We start from the raw sequence: 16,751 nt of genomic DNA, 5'->3' as shown, positions 1-16,751 counted from the left end.
TTCCCTAAGCAACACAGAGTACTTGACTGGGGGGCTGGATAACAGAACCGGCATGGTGAAGCTGCACTCTCCCCGACCCCCCCCCCCCCACCCCAACAAACGACACAGATAGAGACATGGAAAGGCCCAGCCTCATTTTCACAGGCACAAACCGTCACTCACTTCCAACTTTCAATTCGACAGCTCCCTCCGCGTCCTGAGCTTTGGAGATGACAAAACATCTGAACATGCCGTTGTCTTTCACAGTCACGTTCCTCAACAGGAGGGAGACGTTGCCTTTACCAAACTCGTTGTGGAACAGTTCTGTCCTCCCGAAATATTCTTTCATTTGCTCATCGGGCTCGTCCTTTCCTTTCCGGTACATATGTACGATCCTCTGCCAGCCATTTTGGAACCACCGCACTTCCATTTCCTCAGGGGCTGCCGCTGGGATCAGCTGACACTCCAGAACAACATCTCGGCCAACGGCGACGACGGTTGGCTTATTTGAAGTGTTAACGATAAACGCCCCTGGAAACAATCAAGAACATTTATACTTCCCTTTTCTCTCCACCCGCAGAAGGGTGTTAACAAACCGGAAAGAAGATTCAAAAGGCTGGAAGGTTGGAGTCATAAGGAAAGGCTGGGGCTATTTTCCCTGGAATGTCGGAGGGGTGACCTCATCGAGGTTTAGAAAATCACGAGGGGCATGGATAGGGTGAATAGCCAAGGTCTTTTTCCCAGGGTAGTGGAGTCCAGAACTAGAGGGCGCGATTTAAGGTGAGAGGAGAAAGATTTTTAAAAAAAAAGAGACTCAAGGGGCAACTTTTCCACACAGAGGGTGGAGTACACATGGAACCAGCTGTCACAAGAGGCGGTAGGAGCTGGTGCAGTTACAACATTTAAAAGACATTAGAACAGGTACATGGATAGGAAGGGTTGAGAGAGATACGGGCCAAGCGCAGGCTAGCGGGACTGGTTCGGTTTCGGAAACCTGGTCAGCACGGACGAGTTGGGCCGAAAGGTCTGTTTCCAAGCTGTATGACTCTAAATGTCAAAAACAGAGGGAGGGCCAGCGCAGGCTATCATTCAGTTGGTGCCATTCCTGGGTTTGGGAGTCAGAAGGTTGGGAGACAGACAGCCTGTGGACAGGGCGGCATAGTGGCTCAGTGGTTAGCACTGCTGCCTCACAGCACCAGGGTCCCGGGTTCGATCCCAGCCTCGGGCGGTTGTCTGTGTGGAGCTTGCACGTTCTCCCCGTGTCTGCGTGGGGTTCCTCCGGGTGCTCTGGTTTCCTCCCACAGTCCAAGGCTGTGCAGGTTAGGATGGATTGTCCTGGCTAAATTGCCCCATAGTGTCCAGGGATGTGTTGGGCTAGGGGCATTAGTCAGGGGTAAATATAGAGTAATTGGCTTGGTGAAGGGGTCTGGGTGCGTTTGTCTTCGGATGGTGGGTGTGGACTTGTTGGGCCGAAGGGCCTGTTTCCACACTGTCGGGATTCTAAGATTCCGAGAAGGTGCTTCGACCTTGGGTGGACATTAAGAGATGGCAAGACGATGGGTCCAGACTGGTGCCCTCCTGGTCTCATTGATCCTCATGACCCGCCAAAACCTACTCAAGGGACCCAATCCCACCAGGAAACCCCGCATGCGGGCAGGGGCACTCGCCACGTCGGCATCACAATCAGCAAAACACCGGCACGTGTGCTCCTGGATTTCCCAGGATCCCAGGAGGTGGGGGAAGGGGGCCTTTTCATCTGAAATCCATATGATTGGCATCGGGAGAAGTAGTTTAACTCAATCATGGGCCAGCGTTTGCTGCCCGCCCCAGAGGGCAGCTGGGAGTCAACCACAATGCCATGGGTCTGGAGTCACCTGTAGGCCAGACCTGGTAAGAGCGGCAGACTGCCTTGCCTGAACAGGGCACTGGGGGAACCAGATAGGACGTTAACCCTCCCCCATCCCAACAATCATTGTTAGACGCTTAAATCCAGACTGATTGTCGAATTCAAACCCCCACCTGCCATGGAAGGATTTGAACCCAGAAATAGTGGTTACCGACATCCATTCGTTGCTATTGCTGCCAACAATCGCCAACCCCTCTCCCCCCAACTCCCATGATGCCACCTCCCAGCGTCGCTCAGGGAATCACCTTCGTCCACCAAAGGCTGAGGGTGGCCACAGTACCGGTAACGGCCATCTCCCCTCCTACCTTCCTCAGCAGTGGCGTCACTGAGCACAGAACAGCCAAGAGGTCGCCCGGCCCGCCAAGTGCCCGAGTGACACAAAACGCTCGGGCCTTCCCCGAAAGGGCAAGTGCAGGAGCGGAAAAGGGTCAAGAAGGACTTTAAGGGTCTAGCCGATTGATAAAATAACCAGAGGTGAACAAAGTGAACGAAATAAAACACAAACGACTGAGTGGTGAGGTGTGGTGACTGCTCCCTCAACCATAAGTGGGAGCAGCAGCTGCATTAGCTCACAATGAGATAAGTATTTGGGAAGGAAAACAAGGAATTGCAAGGCTACAGGAAAATAGCAAGAGGCTGGGGTTAGGGATACAGTAATTGGGTAACTGATGTGTCCCAATGTCTACGCTCTGCCAGGCTATGGTGCCGCAGTTACATATTTTGCTACTTACCTTCGACTGACGATTGCAGGATAAGAAGAATAGGAATTAAAGATCTCCACAACATCTTCCACAGGACAGCATTCAAAATTGGTTGTGTAGTTGACAGTAGCTTTTTCATTCAAATCTGTAATGAATATTTCAGATTTGAGACACCACCACATTGTAATATGAAGTAAAGCTGTTGTGGTGGGGTCCCTAGCTCTGGGGTTCTTCCTCCAGCTTCACGTCCCCCGACCCATCCCCATAACCACAGCAATGTGAATTCTAAAACACAAGTACTCATTTCAGATTAATTTACCTAGAAGCAAATTAAAAAGATCTCAATTACTTTGCGATCTTTCACCAGGGCAAATGACAAGTAAAAAACTCACACAATAACACAACTTGGCATTGCAAAAACTTTGGATGACATGATGCAGATGCACCGCACTGTCACACAGAGGGTCAGGACTGAGGGAGCGCCGCACTGTCGCAGGGTCAGTGGCAAGGGAGCGCCACACAGTTAGAGGGTCAGTTCCGAGGGAGCGCCACACTGTCGGAGGGTCAGTCCCGAGGGAGCGCCACAATGTCGGAGGGTCAGCACTGAGGGAGTGCCGCACTGTCGGAAGCTCAGTCCCGAGGGAGTGCCGCACTGTTAGAGGGTCAGGACTGAGGGAGCGCTGCACTGTCGGAGGGTCAGTCCTAAGGGATCGCCACACTGAGGGTCAGTATTGAGGGAGTGCTGCACTGTCAGAGGGTTAGGACTGAGGGAGTGCCGACTGTCAGAGGGTCAGTACTGAGGGAATGCTGCACTGTGGGAAGGTCAGTACTGAGGGAGTGCCGCACTGTCAGAGGGTCAGTACTGAGGGAATGCTGCACTGTGGGAAGGTCAGTACTGAGGGAGTGCCGCTCAGTCAGTGGGTGAGTACTGAGGGAGGGCCACACTGTCAGTCATAGGCTTAGTACTATTGCTGTTCCTCTGATCATGTAGGAGAATAGGGATAATCCAGGAAACTATAGATTGGTGAGTCTCACATCAGTGCTTGGGAAACTATCCTTAACAATTCTCAAGGATAAGGATTTACGCACATTTGGAAAAGCATGAAATAATTAGGGGCAGTCAGCATGGCTTTGGGCAGGGCAATCATGTCTTACTAACTTGACTGAACTTTCTGAGGAGGTGACAAGGGTGATTGATAATGGTAGAGCAGTGGGTGTTATCTACAAAGAGTAAGGCTTTCAACAAGGGCTCATCCAGAAGACTTAGATGCATGGGATCCACAGTGACTTGGCCGTGTGGGTGCAGTATTGGCTTGCCCATTGAAGGCAGAAGGTAGTGGTGCAAGGGTGTTTTTCTGGCTGGAGGTCTGTGACTCGTGGTCTTTGACAGGGATCTGTACTGGGACTTCTGTTTATTGTGATACATATAAACAACTTGGGTGAAAATGTAGATGGGTGGGTTAGTAAGTTTGCAGATGATACAAAGAATAGGGGAGGTGTAGATGGTTTAGAAGGTTGCCAAAGGACACAGATCAGTTGCAGCTATGGATGGAGAAATGGCAGATGGAGTTTAATCTGGGTTAAGAGTGAGGTACTGCACTTTGGAAGATTAAGTGTTAAAGAAAAGTATACAGTTAATGTCAGGACACTGAATGGCATTGATGTACAAGAGGATCTTGGGATTCATGCCCATAGCTCCCTGAAAGTGGCCATGCAAGTAGACAGGGTGGTAGAAAAGGTGGAAGACATGCTTGCCTTATTGGTAGGGGAATGGAGTACAAGAATCAGGTTTTAATGCTGCAGTGTTTCAAGCTTTTGGTTAGGCCACACTTAGAGTCCTGTGTTCAATTCTGGTTATGATATTACGGGAAGGATGTGGAGGGTTTGGAGGAGAGGTTTACCAGGATGCTCCCTGGATTAGAGGGTATGAACTATAAGGAGAGGCTAGAAAAACTCAGACTGTTTTCTCGAGCAGCAGAGGCTGAAGGGAGACTTGATAGAAGTCTATAAAATTATGAGATATACAGATAGCGTTGACAATCAGAATCTATTTCCCCCAGAGTTGAAATATCTAAAGCTAGGGGGCAAGTTGAAAGGAAATGGAGCTGTACAAAACTCTTGTGCAGCCACACTTGGAGTATTGTGTACAGTTCTGCTCAGTGCTTTATAGGAAGGATGTGGAAGCTTTGGAAAGGGGTCAGAGGAGATTCACTCGGATGTTGTCTGGTACGGAGGGAAGGTCTTAAAGGAAAGGCTGAGGGACTTGAGGCTGTTTTCGTGAGATAGAAGAAGGAGGTCGAGAGATGACTTAATTGAGACATGCAAGATAATCAGGGGATTAGTTAGGGAGAGCCTTATTCCTCGGATGGTGATGGCTAGCATGAGGGGATGTAGCTTTAAACTGAGGGGTGATAGATATCGAACAGATGTCAGAGGTAGCTTCTTTACTCAGAGTAGTAGGGACGTTGAACATACTGCCTGCAACAGTAGTAGACTCACCAGCTTGAAGGGCATTTAAATGGTCATTGGATAGGCATATGGAGGAGAATGGAAGAGTGGATTTCACAGGTCAATGCAACATCGAGGGCCGAAGGGCCTGTACTGCGCTCTAATGTTCTAGGTTCCATGAGATGCGAGGAACAAGATCTTTTACACAGAGAGTGGAAAGTGTCTGGAACACGCTGCCGGACGGGGGGCGGGGGGCGGGGGGGGGGGGGGGGGAATTTGGTACCAAGTATGATGGGGGTATTTAAGGGACTATTAGATAAGCACATGCACATGGAGGGATATGGAGCAAGGGCAGGGAGAAGGGATTGGTTTAATTTGGGCATCAGGTTCGGTATTACACTGTGGGCTGGAGGGCCTGCTTCTGTACTGTTCTGTTCTATCTTTGATTCGCGGAGGGAGAGCTGCCCTGTCAGAAGGTCAGTAATGAGAGAGACCAGGACAACTAGTGAACCAGGAAGCTCACACCCAGGACAGAAAACAGGAGGGAACATTTGGGAAAATCCAGAATGCTTGGCCACACTGTTAAGGCCGGCGTGGACTACTTAGGTCAAACAGCCTGTCTCTCTCTCTCTCTCTCTGCTGTCGCAGAAGTTCCAGCACAGAAAAAGACCCTTCAGCCCATTGAGTTAATGTCAGTCAAAAAACAACCACCTGACTCTATTCATCCCATTCTCCAGAGGTCGGCCCACGGTTTTGTATGCATTGAAATTGCAAGTGCACATCTAAATAGAACTTTAATGTTATGTGGGTTTCTGTCTCTCACTCTCCCTTTCCAGCTAGTGAGTTCCAGATTCCTACCACGGCATGTTCTAAACATCAACAATAACAACATCAGAACTAGGAGCAGGAATAGGCCATCTGACCCCTCGAGCCTGTCCCTGCCATTCAATAAGATCATTGGCTGGTCTTTTCATGGACTCAGCTCCACTTACCCACCCACTCACCATGACCCTTAATCCCTTTTACTGTTCAAAAATCTACCTTTGCCTTAAAATACATCCAATGAGACAGCCTCAACTGCTTCACTGGGCGGGGAATTCCGCAGATTCAGAACCCTTTGGGTGAAGAGGTTCCTCCTCAACTCAGTCCTAAATCTGCTCCCCCTCTATTTTGAGGCTATGCCCCTCCATTCTAGTTTCGCACACTAATGGAAACAACCTCCCTGCCTCTGTCTCATCTCTTCGCTTCCTAGTGTTATATGTTTCTGTAAGATCCCTCCTCCTCCTTCGACATTCCAATGAGTATATTCCCGGTCTACTCAATGTCCCCTCATAATCCAAGCCCCTCAACTCCTGAATCAATCTCCTCTGCACCACCACCACCTCCGCACCCCCACCCTCCAGCGCCAGTACATCCTTTCCCAAGTAAGGTGACCAAAAGCACGCAGTACTCGACAAAATAAAAACTGATACAAATGGAGATGCTGAAAATCCGAAACCAAAAGAGGAATCACTAGGAAAGCTCAGCAGGTCTGGCAAGCATCCATGGGGAGAAATCAGAGTTAACATTTCAGGTCCAGTGACCCTTCCTCAGTCCCTCCATGAAATATACTGCATTTGTGAGGAACTTTTAAGTTGGGCGGGACATGAGGGCACTGTACGGGGTGTGCTCCCTGACAAAATTGGATGAGGTGACCTGTAGAACAGACGGTCCTAAGAAGCATAATAGAAGGGGGGGGGAGAAAGGAGGGAGAAGGGGGGGGGAAGGAGGGAGAAAGGGGGGAAGGAGGGAGAGGAGGGAGAAGGGGGGAAAGGAGGGAGAAAGGGGGAAAGGAGGGAGAAAGGGGGAGAAGTTGGGGAAGGAGAAAGGAGGGGGAAGGGGAAAGGACGGGGGAAAGGACGGGGGGGGGGAGGGGGAGGGGGAGGGGGAGGGGGGGGGGGGGAGGGGGAGGGGGAGGGGGAGGGGGGGGGGGGGGACGGGGAGGGGGGGGAGGGGGAGGGGGAGGGGGGGGGAGGGGGGGGGGGGAGGGGGAGGGGGGGGGGGGGGGGGGGAGGGGGAGGGGGGGGGGGGAGGGGGAGGGGGGGGAGGGGGAGGGGGAGGGGGAAAGGAGGGGAAAAGGAGGGGGAAAGGAGGGGGAAAGGAGGGAGGGAGAGGGGGGAAAGGAGGGAGGGAGAGGGGGGGAAAGGAGGGAGGGAGAGGGGGGGAAAGGAGGGAGGGAGAGGGGGGGAAAGGAGGGAGGGAGAGGGGGGGAAAGGAGGGAGGGAGGGGGGAAAGGAGGGAGGGAGGGGGGAAAGGAGGGAGGGAGGGGGGAAAGGAGGGAGGGAGGGGGGAAAGGAGGGAGGGAGGGGGGAAAGGAGGGAGGGAGGGGGGAAAGGAGGGAGGGAGAGGGGGGGGAAGGAGAGGGGGGGAAAGGAGGGAGGGAGAGGGGGGAAAGGAGGGAGGGAGAGGGGGGGAAAGGAGGGAGGGAGGGGGGAAAGGAGAGAGGGAGGGGGGAAAGGAGGGAGGGAGGGGGGAAAGGAGGGAGGGAGGGGGAAGGGGAAAGGAGGGAGGGAGGGGGGAAAGGAGGGAGGGAGGGGGGAAAGGAGGGAGGGAGGGGGGAAAGGAGGGAGGGAGAGGGGGGGGAAGGAGGGAGGGAGAGGGGGGGGAAGGAGGGAGGGAGAGGGGGGGAAGGAGGGAGGGAGAGGGGGGGAAAGGAGGGAGGGAGAGGGGGGAAAGGAGGGAGGGAGAGGGGGGAAAGGAGGGAGGGAGAGGGGGGGAAAGGAGGGAGGGAGAGGGGGGGAAAGGAGGGAGGGAGAGGGGGGGAAAGGAGGGAGGGAGGGGGGGGAAAGGAGGGAGGGAGGGGGGGAAAGGAGGGAGGGAGGGGGGGGAAAGGAGGGAGGGAGGGGGGGGAAAGGAGGGAGGGAGGGGGGGGAAAGGAGGGAGGGAGGGGGGGGAAAGGAGGGAGGGAGAGGGGGGAAAGGAGGGAGGGAGAGGGGGGGAAAGGGAGGGGGGGGAAAGGGAGGGGGGGGAAAGGGAGGGGGGGGAAAGGGAGGGGGGGGGGGAAAGGGAGGGGGGGGGAAGGGGAGGGGGGGGGGAAGGGGAGGGGGGGAAGGGGGGGGAAGGGGGGGGGAAGGGGGGGGAAGGGGAGGGGGGGAAGGGGGGGGGAAGGGGAGGGGGGGGAAGGGGAGGGGGGGAGGGGGGGAAGGGGAGGGGGGGAAGGGGAGGGGGGAAGGGGGGGGAAGGGGGGGGGGGGAAGGGGAGGGGGGGGAAGGGGGGGGGGGGGGAAGGGGAGGGGGGGAGGGGGGGGAAGGGGAGGGGGGAGGGGGGGAAGGGGGGGGGGAGGGGGGGAAGGGGGGGGAAGGGGGGGGAAGGGGAGGGAGGGAGAGGGGGGGAAGGAGGGGGAGGGGGGGGGAAGGAGGGGGAGGGAGGGGGAGGGAGGGGAGAGAGGGAAGGGGAGGGAGGGAGAGGGAGGGGAGGGAGGGGAAGGGGAGAGGAGGGGAAGGGGAGAGGAGGGGAAGGGGAGAGGGGGGGAAGGGGAGGGGGAAAGGGAGGGGGAAAGGGAGGGGGGAAAGGGAGGGAGAATGGGAGGGAGGAAGAGAGGGAGCGAGGGTCGGTGTATACTTGTTGGGCCAAAGGGCCTGGTTCCAGAGATCCCTACTGCAGAGATTCCAATCCAATCACAGGCCACTGAAGACATGGTGAAGAGGATGGCGGGCGTGGAGAGGCCAGAAATGAGAGCAAAGTTAAAAACAATGACTGCAGATGCTGGAAACCAGATTCTGGATCAGTGATGCTGGAAGAGCACAGCAGTTCAGGCAGCATCCGAGGAGCAGCGAAATCGACCTTTCGGGCAATGAGAGCAGCCAAGGCTTGCTTACTTGCTTACTTACCAGCAGAGACTGGAAGGCGGCACGGATGTGAAGACGGGGTTTCAGTGTTTTTTCTCTAAATGGGAGCTCTGTTCAAACATGAGCTGGTACAACTGGGCCGGCACGGGAGGGGAGGGGAGGGGACGAATGGACTCGGGGCCAGGAACGATTTCAAGTTGACAGAAGGTAGAGTAGAAGAAAACAGATGGGAGGGGAGGGGGAACAGGGACAGGAAGGAGGGGAGAGAGAGAGAGAAGGCCTTCCGCAGCCGAAAACGAAAGTGAATCTCAAAATCTTCAAAACAGGGCGACGCTCAAATTCCACGGATGTTATAAAATATAACATAACACACACACACACCACTCAAACACAGACCTTTTTTTTGGGGGGGGGGGGGGGAAATTCATGATTATAACTAACTTGTCCCAACAAACAAAACTGGGCTTTTTGAGTTGGAGAGAGTGAGACTTATTCAGGGGATTCCTGGTTCAGAGACAGCAAACCCCCCCCCAGTAAAGGGAGCGCAATCCGGAGATGACTGTGCTGTCATTCCCAGGTCGGACTGGGAGCAGTGGCACTGTCCTGGTCAGTGCCAGCAGGGAACATCATCTACCAACGTGAAACTTACCCCGACCACTTCATATTCCTTCAGCTTTCCCCCCCCCATCCTGGAGAACAGTCCCGCAACCCGTTTTCCTATCGCTTGCGAGACACGAAAACGGCGTTATCCCTCGGTTAGGCTGCGATAATTTCACATGGTTATTACACAGTGATGACTGAAAATGTGTTGCTGGTTAAAGCGCAGCAGGTCAGGCAACATCCAAGGAACAGGAAATTCGACGTTTCGGCCATAAGCACAGTTATTACAATCCTCCCAGTAACTTTGTGTGTGTGTGGGTGGGACTTTGAAACGAGGCGTGATCCTTTCCTGCAATTCTATATTTAAAAAAAAACTATCTGCTTCAAACAGATACATGATTCATAAATGATCAGAGAGTGAATACGAGAACAGAACAGTTCAACACAGAAAATAAAGTCGAATTTTCATTTTATTTTTACCTTCTGCAGCTTCAGTCCCTCTGCAACAAGAATGTATTTTGTAACCATGAAAAAGTTTACTTTTTTTTAATTAGGTACTGCCAGATTATCTCGAAACACAACAGGCCCTCGTTATAAACTATTTTCTTTTCCCGTCGACTCTCCTGCTCCTCGGATGCTGCCTGACCTGCTGTGCTTTTCCAGCACCACACTTTCATCTCCACCATCTGCAGTACCTATGCTACTCTCTCCCCACACCCACCCTCCCCTAGCTTATCTCTCCATGCTTCCAGCTCACTGCCTTTATTCCTGATGAAGGGCTTTTGCCCGAAACGTCGATTTCGCTGCTCCTTAGATGCCACCTGAACTGCTGTGCTCTTCCAGCACCACTGATCTAGAATCTGGTTTCCAACATCTGCCACCATTGGTTTTACTGAGTTGATTTTAACCCTACTGCGAATCCTCTTGCAAGGATGCCTTGAAGAAGTTTTCCTCCTCTCTCTACAAGAATCTCAGGGAGTCCCTCTCCCACTGCAACTCCCAGGTCATTTCCTCTGCCCTGAAGATCTTCTACGCTACTCTCTCCCCATCCCCACCTTCCTCTAGCTTATCTCTCCATGCTTCCAGCTCACTGACTTTATTCCTGATGAAGGGCTTTTGCCCGAAACGTCGATTTCGCTGCTCGTTGGATGCTGCCTGAACTGCTGTGCTCTTCCAGCACCACTGAGCCAGAATCTGGTTTCCAGCAGTCATTGTTTTTATCTAGTACCCACTTCCTAACCGACCAATGTTACTACAGGTGAGTCTTCTACCCAGGTCTCCTGGCACAGATTTGGAGATGCCGGTGTTGGACTGGGGTGTACCAAGTTAAAAAAAACCCCACAACACCAGGTTATGGTCCAACAGGTTTATTTGGAAGCACTAACTTTCAAAGCGTTGATCCTTCTGACACAGAGTTAGGGACACTACCGCTGTGCCATAAGAACTTGCAGATTCTCATTGTACTTCAGCAGGTAGACTCCAGACGGTGGTCTTTCCCCACTGCCCTTTGGCGGCAGCTGCCCCAAGTTTTAGCGCGTGGTCCTGGACCTTGGGGACAGGCCAGGAGAAAGTGAGGGCTGCAGATCAGAGTCGAAAAGTGAGGCGCTGGAAACGCACAGCCAGTCAGACAGCATCCTAGGGGCAGGAGAGTCGACGTTGCAGGCAAGAGCACTTCATCAGGAATGGGGGCAGGGCCCAAGGAGCCTGAGGCTAGGGGGAAGGTAGTTGGAAATGTGATAGGTAGATGAAAGTGGAGTTAGGTTGAGAATGTGCCAGTCTACAACACTTATAGACTCATAGAGATGCACAGCACAGAAATAGATCCTTCATTCCAACTCATGCATGCTGACCAGATATTCTAAATTAATCTAGTCCCACTTGCCAGTTCTGGGCCGATATCCCGACAAACCCTTCCTATTCATCTACCCATCTAGATGCTTTTTAAATGCTGTAATTGTACCAGCCTCCACCACTTCCTCTGGCAGCTCATTCCATACATGTACCACCCTCTGTGTGAAAAAGTTGCCCCTTAGGTCCCTTTTAAATCTTTCCTCTCGCACCCTAAACCTATGCCCTCTAGTTCTGGACTACCCCACCCCAGGGAAAAGACTTTGCCTATTTACCCTATCCATGCCCCTCATGATTTTATAAACCTCCATAAGGTCACCCCTCAGCCTCTGACGCTCCAGGGAAAACAGCCCCAGCCTGTTCAGCCTCTCCCTGTAGCTCAGATCCTCCAACCCTGGCAACATCCTTTTCTGAACCCTTTCAAGTTTCACAACATCTTTCGGTCAGGATCAGCTCCTTGCTCTGGAAGACCGACAGGTTTCGGACAGACCAAAGAGCGTCTTTCACCGAGGTGACGGTCCTCCAGGCACAGTCGATGTTTGTCTCAGTGTGTGTCCCGGGGAACAGCCCGTAGAGCACGGAGTCACGGAGCTGCTCGGGACAAACCTCGACACAAACCACTGCATCTCCCTCCAGACTCCCTTTACAAAGGCCCATTCCAGAGGGAGATGTGTGACAGTCTGTACACCAGTACAGCCACTTCAAGGGCAGTATGAGGTGGCACAGACTGGCAGGCCATACATAAAGGATCTGACGGATAAGCTTACTGGAATTTAGTTCAGTGACAGCGTTCAAATTCCAACAGGGCTGCATGACACATATAATTCAGTTAAAGCACAGACAAACTGTTTATATTCTAGGAGGATTGATAGACAGCTATGGAGAGAGAGGGACAGTGGACTTGATGCAGGACTCTGCAGAGAGGGTGGACATTTAAGTTGATCTGAGTTTAAGAAAGGGCTATGTCATGAGAGGGACATTTGAATGAAGACAGAGATCTGGTGGGAGAGTAGGCCATGGAGTTAGTTTGATCTAATTCAGGGCTACGAGAGGGGCAGTGAATTTGGTTTCGGATTGATATGGTCGGAGGGTATGCAGAGGGATTAATAAAGGGCTGTAGAGAGAGAGGCAGTGAATTTGGTTTCGGATTGATATGGGCAGATGGTGTCCACAGGGATTAGTAAAGGACTGTATAGAGAGAGAGAGAGAGGCGGTGAAGTTGGTTTTGAGATCGGTACTGGGTTATATGGAGAGTGCGGCAATGGGGGTTTGAGTCAGAGAAACCTACAGCACAGGAAATGGACCTTTGGCCCACCACATTGCAGCCAGTCACAAACAATCACCTGACATTTCTAACTGCATTCTCTCGCTTGGTCTTGTATATCTCGGCAATGCAAGTGTGTGTCTGAACATTTCTTCAACATTATGAGGGTGTCTGCCTCTACCACCCTTAGAGGCAGATTCCCACCAGCCTCTGGGTGAAAATACCTTTCCTCACACCTCCTCCAATCCTCCTGCCCCTTCCCAAAATGCCCCTGGTCAGTGATCCCTCTATCATGAGGAAACATTTCCTGTCAACCCTAATCCACGACTCTCAACAATGTTATGTTCTATGTCCCCTCTCAATCTCCTCTGCTCTCAGTCTGTGAAATCTCCCCTCATAGCTGAAAGATACAGCCCAGGCAACATCCTGGTCAAACTCCTCTGCACCAGTACAATCATGTCCTTCCTGTAAGGTGGACCCCAGAACTGCACAAAATGTTCTAGCTGTGGCCTAACCAACCTTTTAAACTAGTTCGAGCATACCTTCCCTGCTCTGAGACACTGTACCTCAGCTAATAACTGCTGTAATGTCATAAAGCTTCCTAATTACATTATCCACCTGACCTGATGCTGTGAGGGAGTGGTGTATCTCTGACACTCAGTGTTTTCCAGTGTCTCCCCATTCATCATGTATTCCCTTGTCTTGTTTATTCCATCAACGTGCATCATCTCATCCAGATTGAATTCCATTGCCTGACTTTATCCTCCTGTAATCTAAGGGTGTCCTATATCACCTCACCAATGTTTGTATCATCTGCAAACTCACTGATCAAGTAAGTTAGTTTGAGATTGGTGCAGGGTTATGGAGGGAGAGGGTCAGTGGGACTGGTTTGGGACCGATACCAGGTTATGGAGAGAGAAGGACGATGAGATGAATTTGAGGTTTACACTGGGTTATAGAAAAACATGATGTGAAGGTGCCGGTGTTGGACTGAGGTGGACAAAGTTAAAAATCACGCAAGATTTGGTGCCAAATCTTGAACAGTTGATTGTTCACAGCAAACTGCCCGGCCTTCAGGATAACATTGACCACAACACCATACAACCCTGTCACGGTAATCACCGCAAGATGTGTCAGAACGTGGACATGGATACCACCATTACACGTGGGGACACCACCACCATGTACACAGCAGGTACTCACATGACTCAACCAACGTTGTCTATCTCATACGCTGCAGGCAAGGATGCCCTGAGACATGGTACATTGATGAGACCAAGCAGATGCTACAACATCAGATGAATGGACACTGCACAACTATCAGGGTGCTCCCTCCCAGTTGGGGAACACTTCAGCGCTCCGGGACATTCAGCCTCAGATCTTCGGTTGACCATCCTCCAAGGCGGACTTTGGGACAAACAACAACACAGAGTGGTCAAGCAGAGGCTGATACCCAAGTTCGGTCCCCATGGGGATGGCCTCAACTGGGACCTTGGGTTCGTGTCACACTACAGGTGACCCCACTACACTACACACTCTCCCTCACACAAGCACACATACACACACACACTCTTACATACTCACACAGTCACGCAGACCCTCTCTCAGACACACACACACATACAACCCCCACACTCACACTCACGTGCACACTCACGTACACACTCTACCAAGCATGCACACATACAAACACACACTCTCTCATGGTGCATTTACACTCACATGCACAGACTCACTCTCTCACACACACACACACACACACACACACACACACACACACACACACAGATATATAAGTCTATGGGGTGAATTTGCATTTGCAGAATTGTATTTGCGGATGCATTCTATTTTTGCTCAAAAAACACACAACCTGCAGGCAGTTAATCGATGTGACATTTTATAAACCCCCACTTTGGAACGAGAACCAGTCTGATTCAAGGTTGGGATACAGACAGACTCTAACCTCACACCTTTAATACATTGTCTGAGCTGAGATGTCACTTTTTAAAAAATAAAATCTTAAGTTATCTCAAGAATGTGACTTAAAAGAAGTTCTGGGATTTACATATTAATGAACCAAAACCTACAACCCATTATAAAAGATGAAAGACTTAACGACAATCTAGGTATGTTCAATATATCATTTCATTTACCTGACATTGTGATCATTTGCTGTAAATTCTGTCTTATGATGCTGCCCCACTCAGTTTGGGCGGCACAGTGGCACAGTGGTTAGTACTGCTGCCTCACAGCGCCAGAGACCTGCGTTCAATTCCCGACTCAGGCAACTGACTGTGTGGAGTTTGCACATTCTCTCCGTGTCTGCGTGGGTTTCCTCCGGGTGCTCTGGTTTCCTCCCACAGTCCAAAGATGTGTGGGTCAGGTGAATTGGCCATGCTAAATTGTCCGCAGTGTTAGGTAAAAGGGGTAAATGTAGGGGAATGGGTGGGTTTCGCTTCGGTGGGTCGGTGTGGACTTGTTGGGCTGAAGGGCCTGTTTCCACACTGTAAGTAATCTAATCTAATCACCTGATGAAGGAGCAGCGCTCCGAAAGCTGGTGTTTCCAAAAATAACTTGTTGGACTATAACCTGGTGTTGTGTGATTTAGATTAGATTCCCTACAGTGCGGAAACAGACCCTTCGGCCCAACCAGTCCACAGCAACCCTCCGAAGAGTAGCCCACCCAGACCCACTACCCTCTGACTAATGCACCTATCGCTATGGGCGATTTACCTGGCCTGCACATCTTTGGACTGTGGGAGGAAACCGGAGCAAACCCACACAGATGTGGAGAGAACATGCAAACTCCACATAGACAGTCACCCAAGGCTAGAATCAAACTTGGGACCCTGGTGCTGTGAGGCAGCAGTGCTAACCACTGAGCCACCAGGCTGCCCATATTTTTAACATGGAAAAAATATGAGTGCAGTGGGATTGGACTAACATTGATTCAGGCCATACAGAAGTGAGTCTGGCTGCGCAGTTATTTTAGGACTGACACAGGGTAATGTAACAAGAGAGGGACAGTGGGAGTAGTTTGGGAGTGACATGTGCCGAGGGAGAGAAGACACAGGGGGTTAGCTTTTGGATTGATACAGAAATACCGAGTAAAGGAGGCAGTGGGTTTAGATTTGAGATTGATAAGGGATTCTGGAGAGAGAGAGAGAGGGCTGTGGAGTTAGATTTGTGATTGAGACAGGAGTCTGTCGAGAGTGGTCAGTGGGCTTAGATTGGGTCTAACACAGGGCTATGGGGAGAGGGGCAGTGGTGTTAGTTTTGGATTGATAAAAGGCTATGGAGGGAAAGAGACAGTTGAATAAATATAGTGAGAGGGGAGAGACAGCAGGCAGAGGGGTGAGTTCAGTATTACTAAAAGGCTATGGGGGGGGGCAGTGGGGTTAATTTGAGATTGTTGCAGGGTTATGGAGAAAAGGGCAGTGGGGTTAGATTTGGGATTGGTAGAGGATTATCGAGAGAGAAAGAGTGGCTAGTGGAGCTAGTTTGGGTCTAACAGAGGAATGAGTGGAGAGAGACAAAGTTAAAAATCACACAACATCAGGTCACTGTCCAACAGGTTTATTTGAAAGTCCCAGCTCCGAAAGTGTGCACTTTCAAATAAATCTTTTGGACTATAACCTGGTCTGGCTACAGTCAGTGTGTTCCTGCTTCTGTTGGTCTCTGCCTTTCTTTTCTATAGGAGGACAGTTTTCTTTTTCTCTCCCCTTGTTTAGGGAAGACATTTGGTCTTTTGGTTTTTCTCTTTTTTTTTGTTGTGTTTGTTTTTATTCGCTTTCAAGCTGTGCTTAGCTGCACAAGCAGTCACCATCACTGCTAAAAAAAATATAAACAGGAGTGCCTCAGTGTAAGGGACTGACTCTGTGCTGGCTGGGCCACAGTCATCAGTCATAGAGATGCACAGCACGGAAACAGACCCTTCGGTCCAACCCGTCCATGCCGACCAGCTATCCCAACCCAATCTAGTCCCACCTGCCAGCACCCGCCCATATCCCTCCAAACCCTTCCTATTCATATACCCATCCAGATGCCTCTTAAATGTTACAATTGTACCAGCCTCCACCACTTCCTCTGGTAGCTCATTCCATACCCGTACCACCCTCTGTGTGAAAACGTTGCCTCTTTTACATCTTTCCTCTCTCACCCTAAACCTATGCCCTCTA

General features: G+C 51.4%; 1 protein-coding gene across 3 annotated transcripts in view; it reads right to left on the bottom strand.

Annotated features, from left to right (window-relative positions):
• The window catches only part of LOC132832474 (butyrophilin subfamily 1 member A1-like), a 37,824-nt gene extending 28,060 nt beyond the window's left edge, over nt 1-9,764 (bottom strand). For 2 of the 3 annotated variants that reach the window (XM_060850510.1, XM_060850512.1), the window contains exons 1-3: nt 9,511-9,764; nt 2,617-2,731; nt 163-510 (exon numbers count right to left, since the gene is read on the bottom strand). In XM_060850510.1, coding sequence (XP_060706493.1) covers nt 163-510; nt 2,617-2,725 — 457 coding nt within the window. In that variant the 5' untranslated portion in view covers nt 2,726-2,731; nt 9,511-9,764. Of the gene's footprint in view, nt 1-162; nt 511-2,616; nt 2,732-8,903; nt 9,113-9,510 lie in introns of those variants that run through there. The other variant, XM_060850511.1, reaches the window with a different exon arrangement.
• Nucleotides 9,765-16,751: the final 6,987 nt, after the last annotated feature.

Source organism: Hemiscyllium ocellatum, chromosome 35 (assembly GCF_020745735.1).
Source record: "Hemiscyllium ocellatum isolate sHemOce1 chromosome 35, sHemOce1.pat.X.cur, whole genome shotgun sequence".
Lineage (NCBI taxonomy): Eukaryota > Metazoa > Chordata > Chondrichthyes > Orectolobiformes > Hemiscylliidae > Hemiscyllium > Hemiscyllium ocellatum.
Note: the sequence above shows the minus strand (reverse complement) of the source record. Positions and strands in the feature narration are given on the sequence as shown.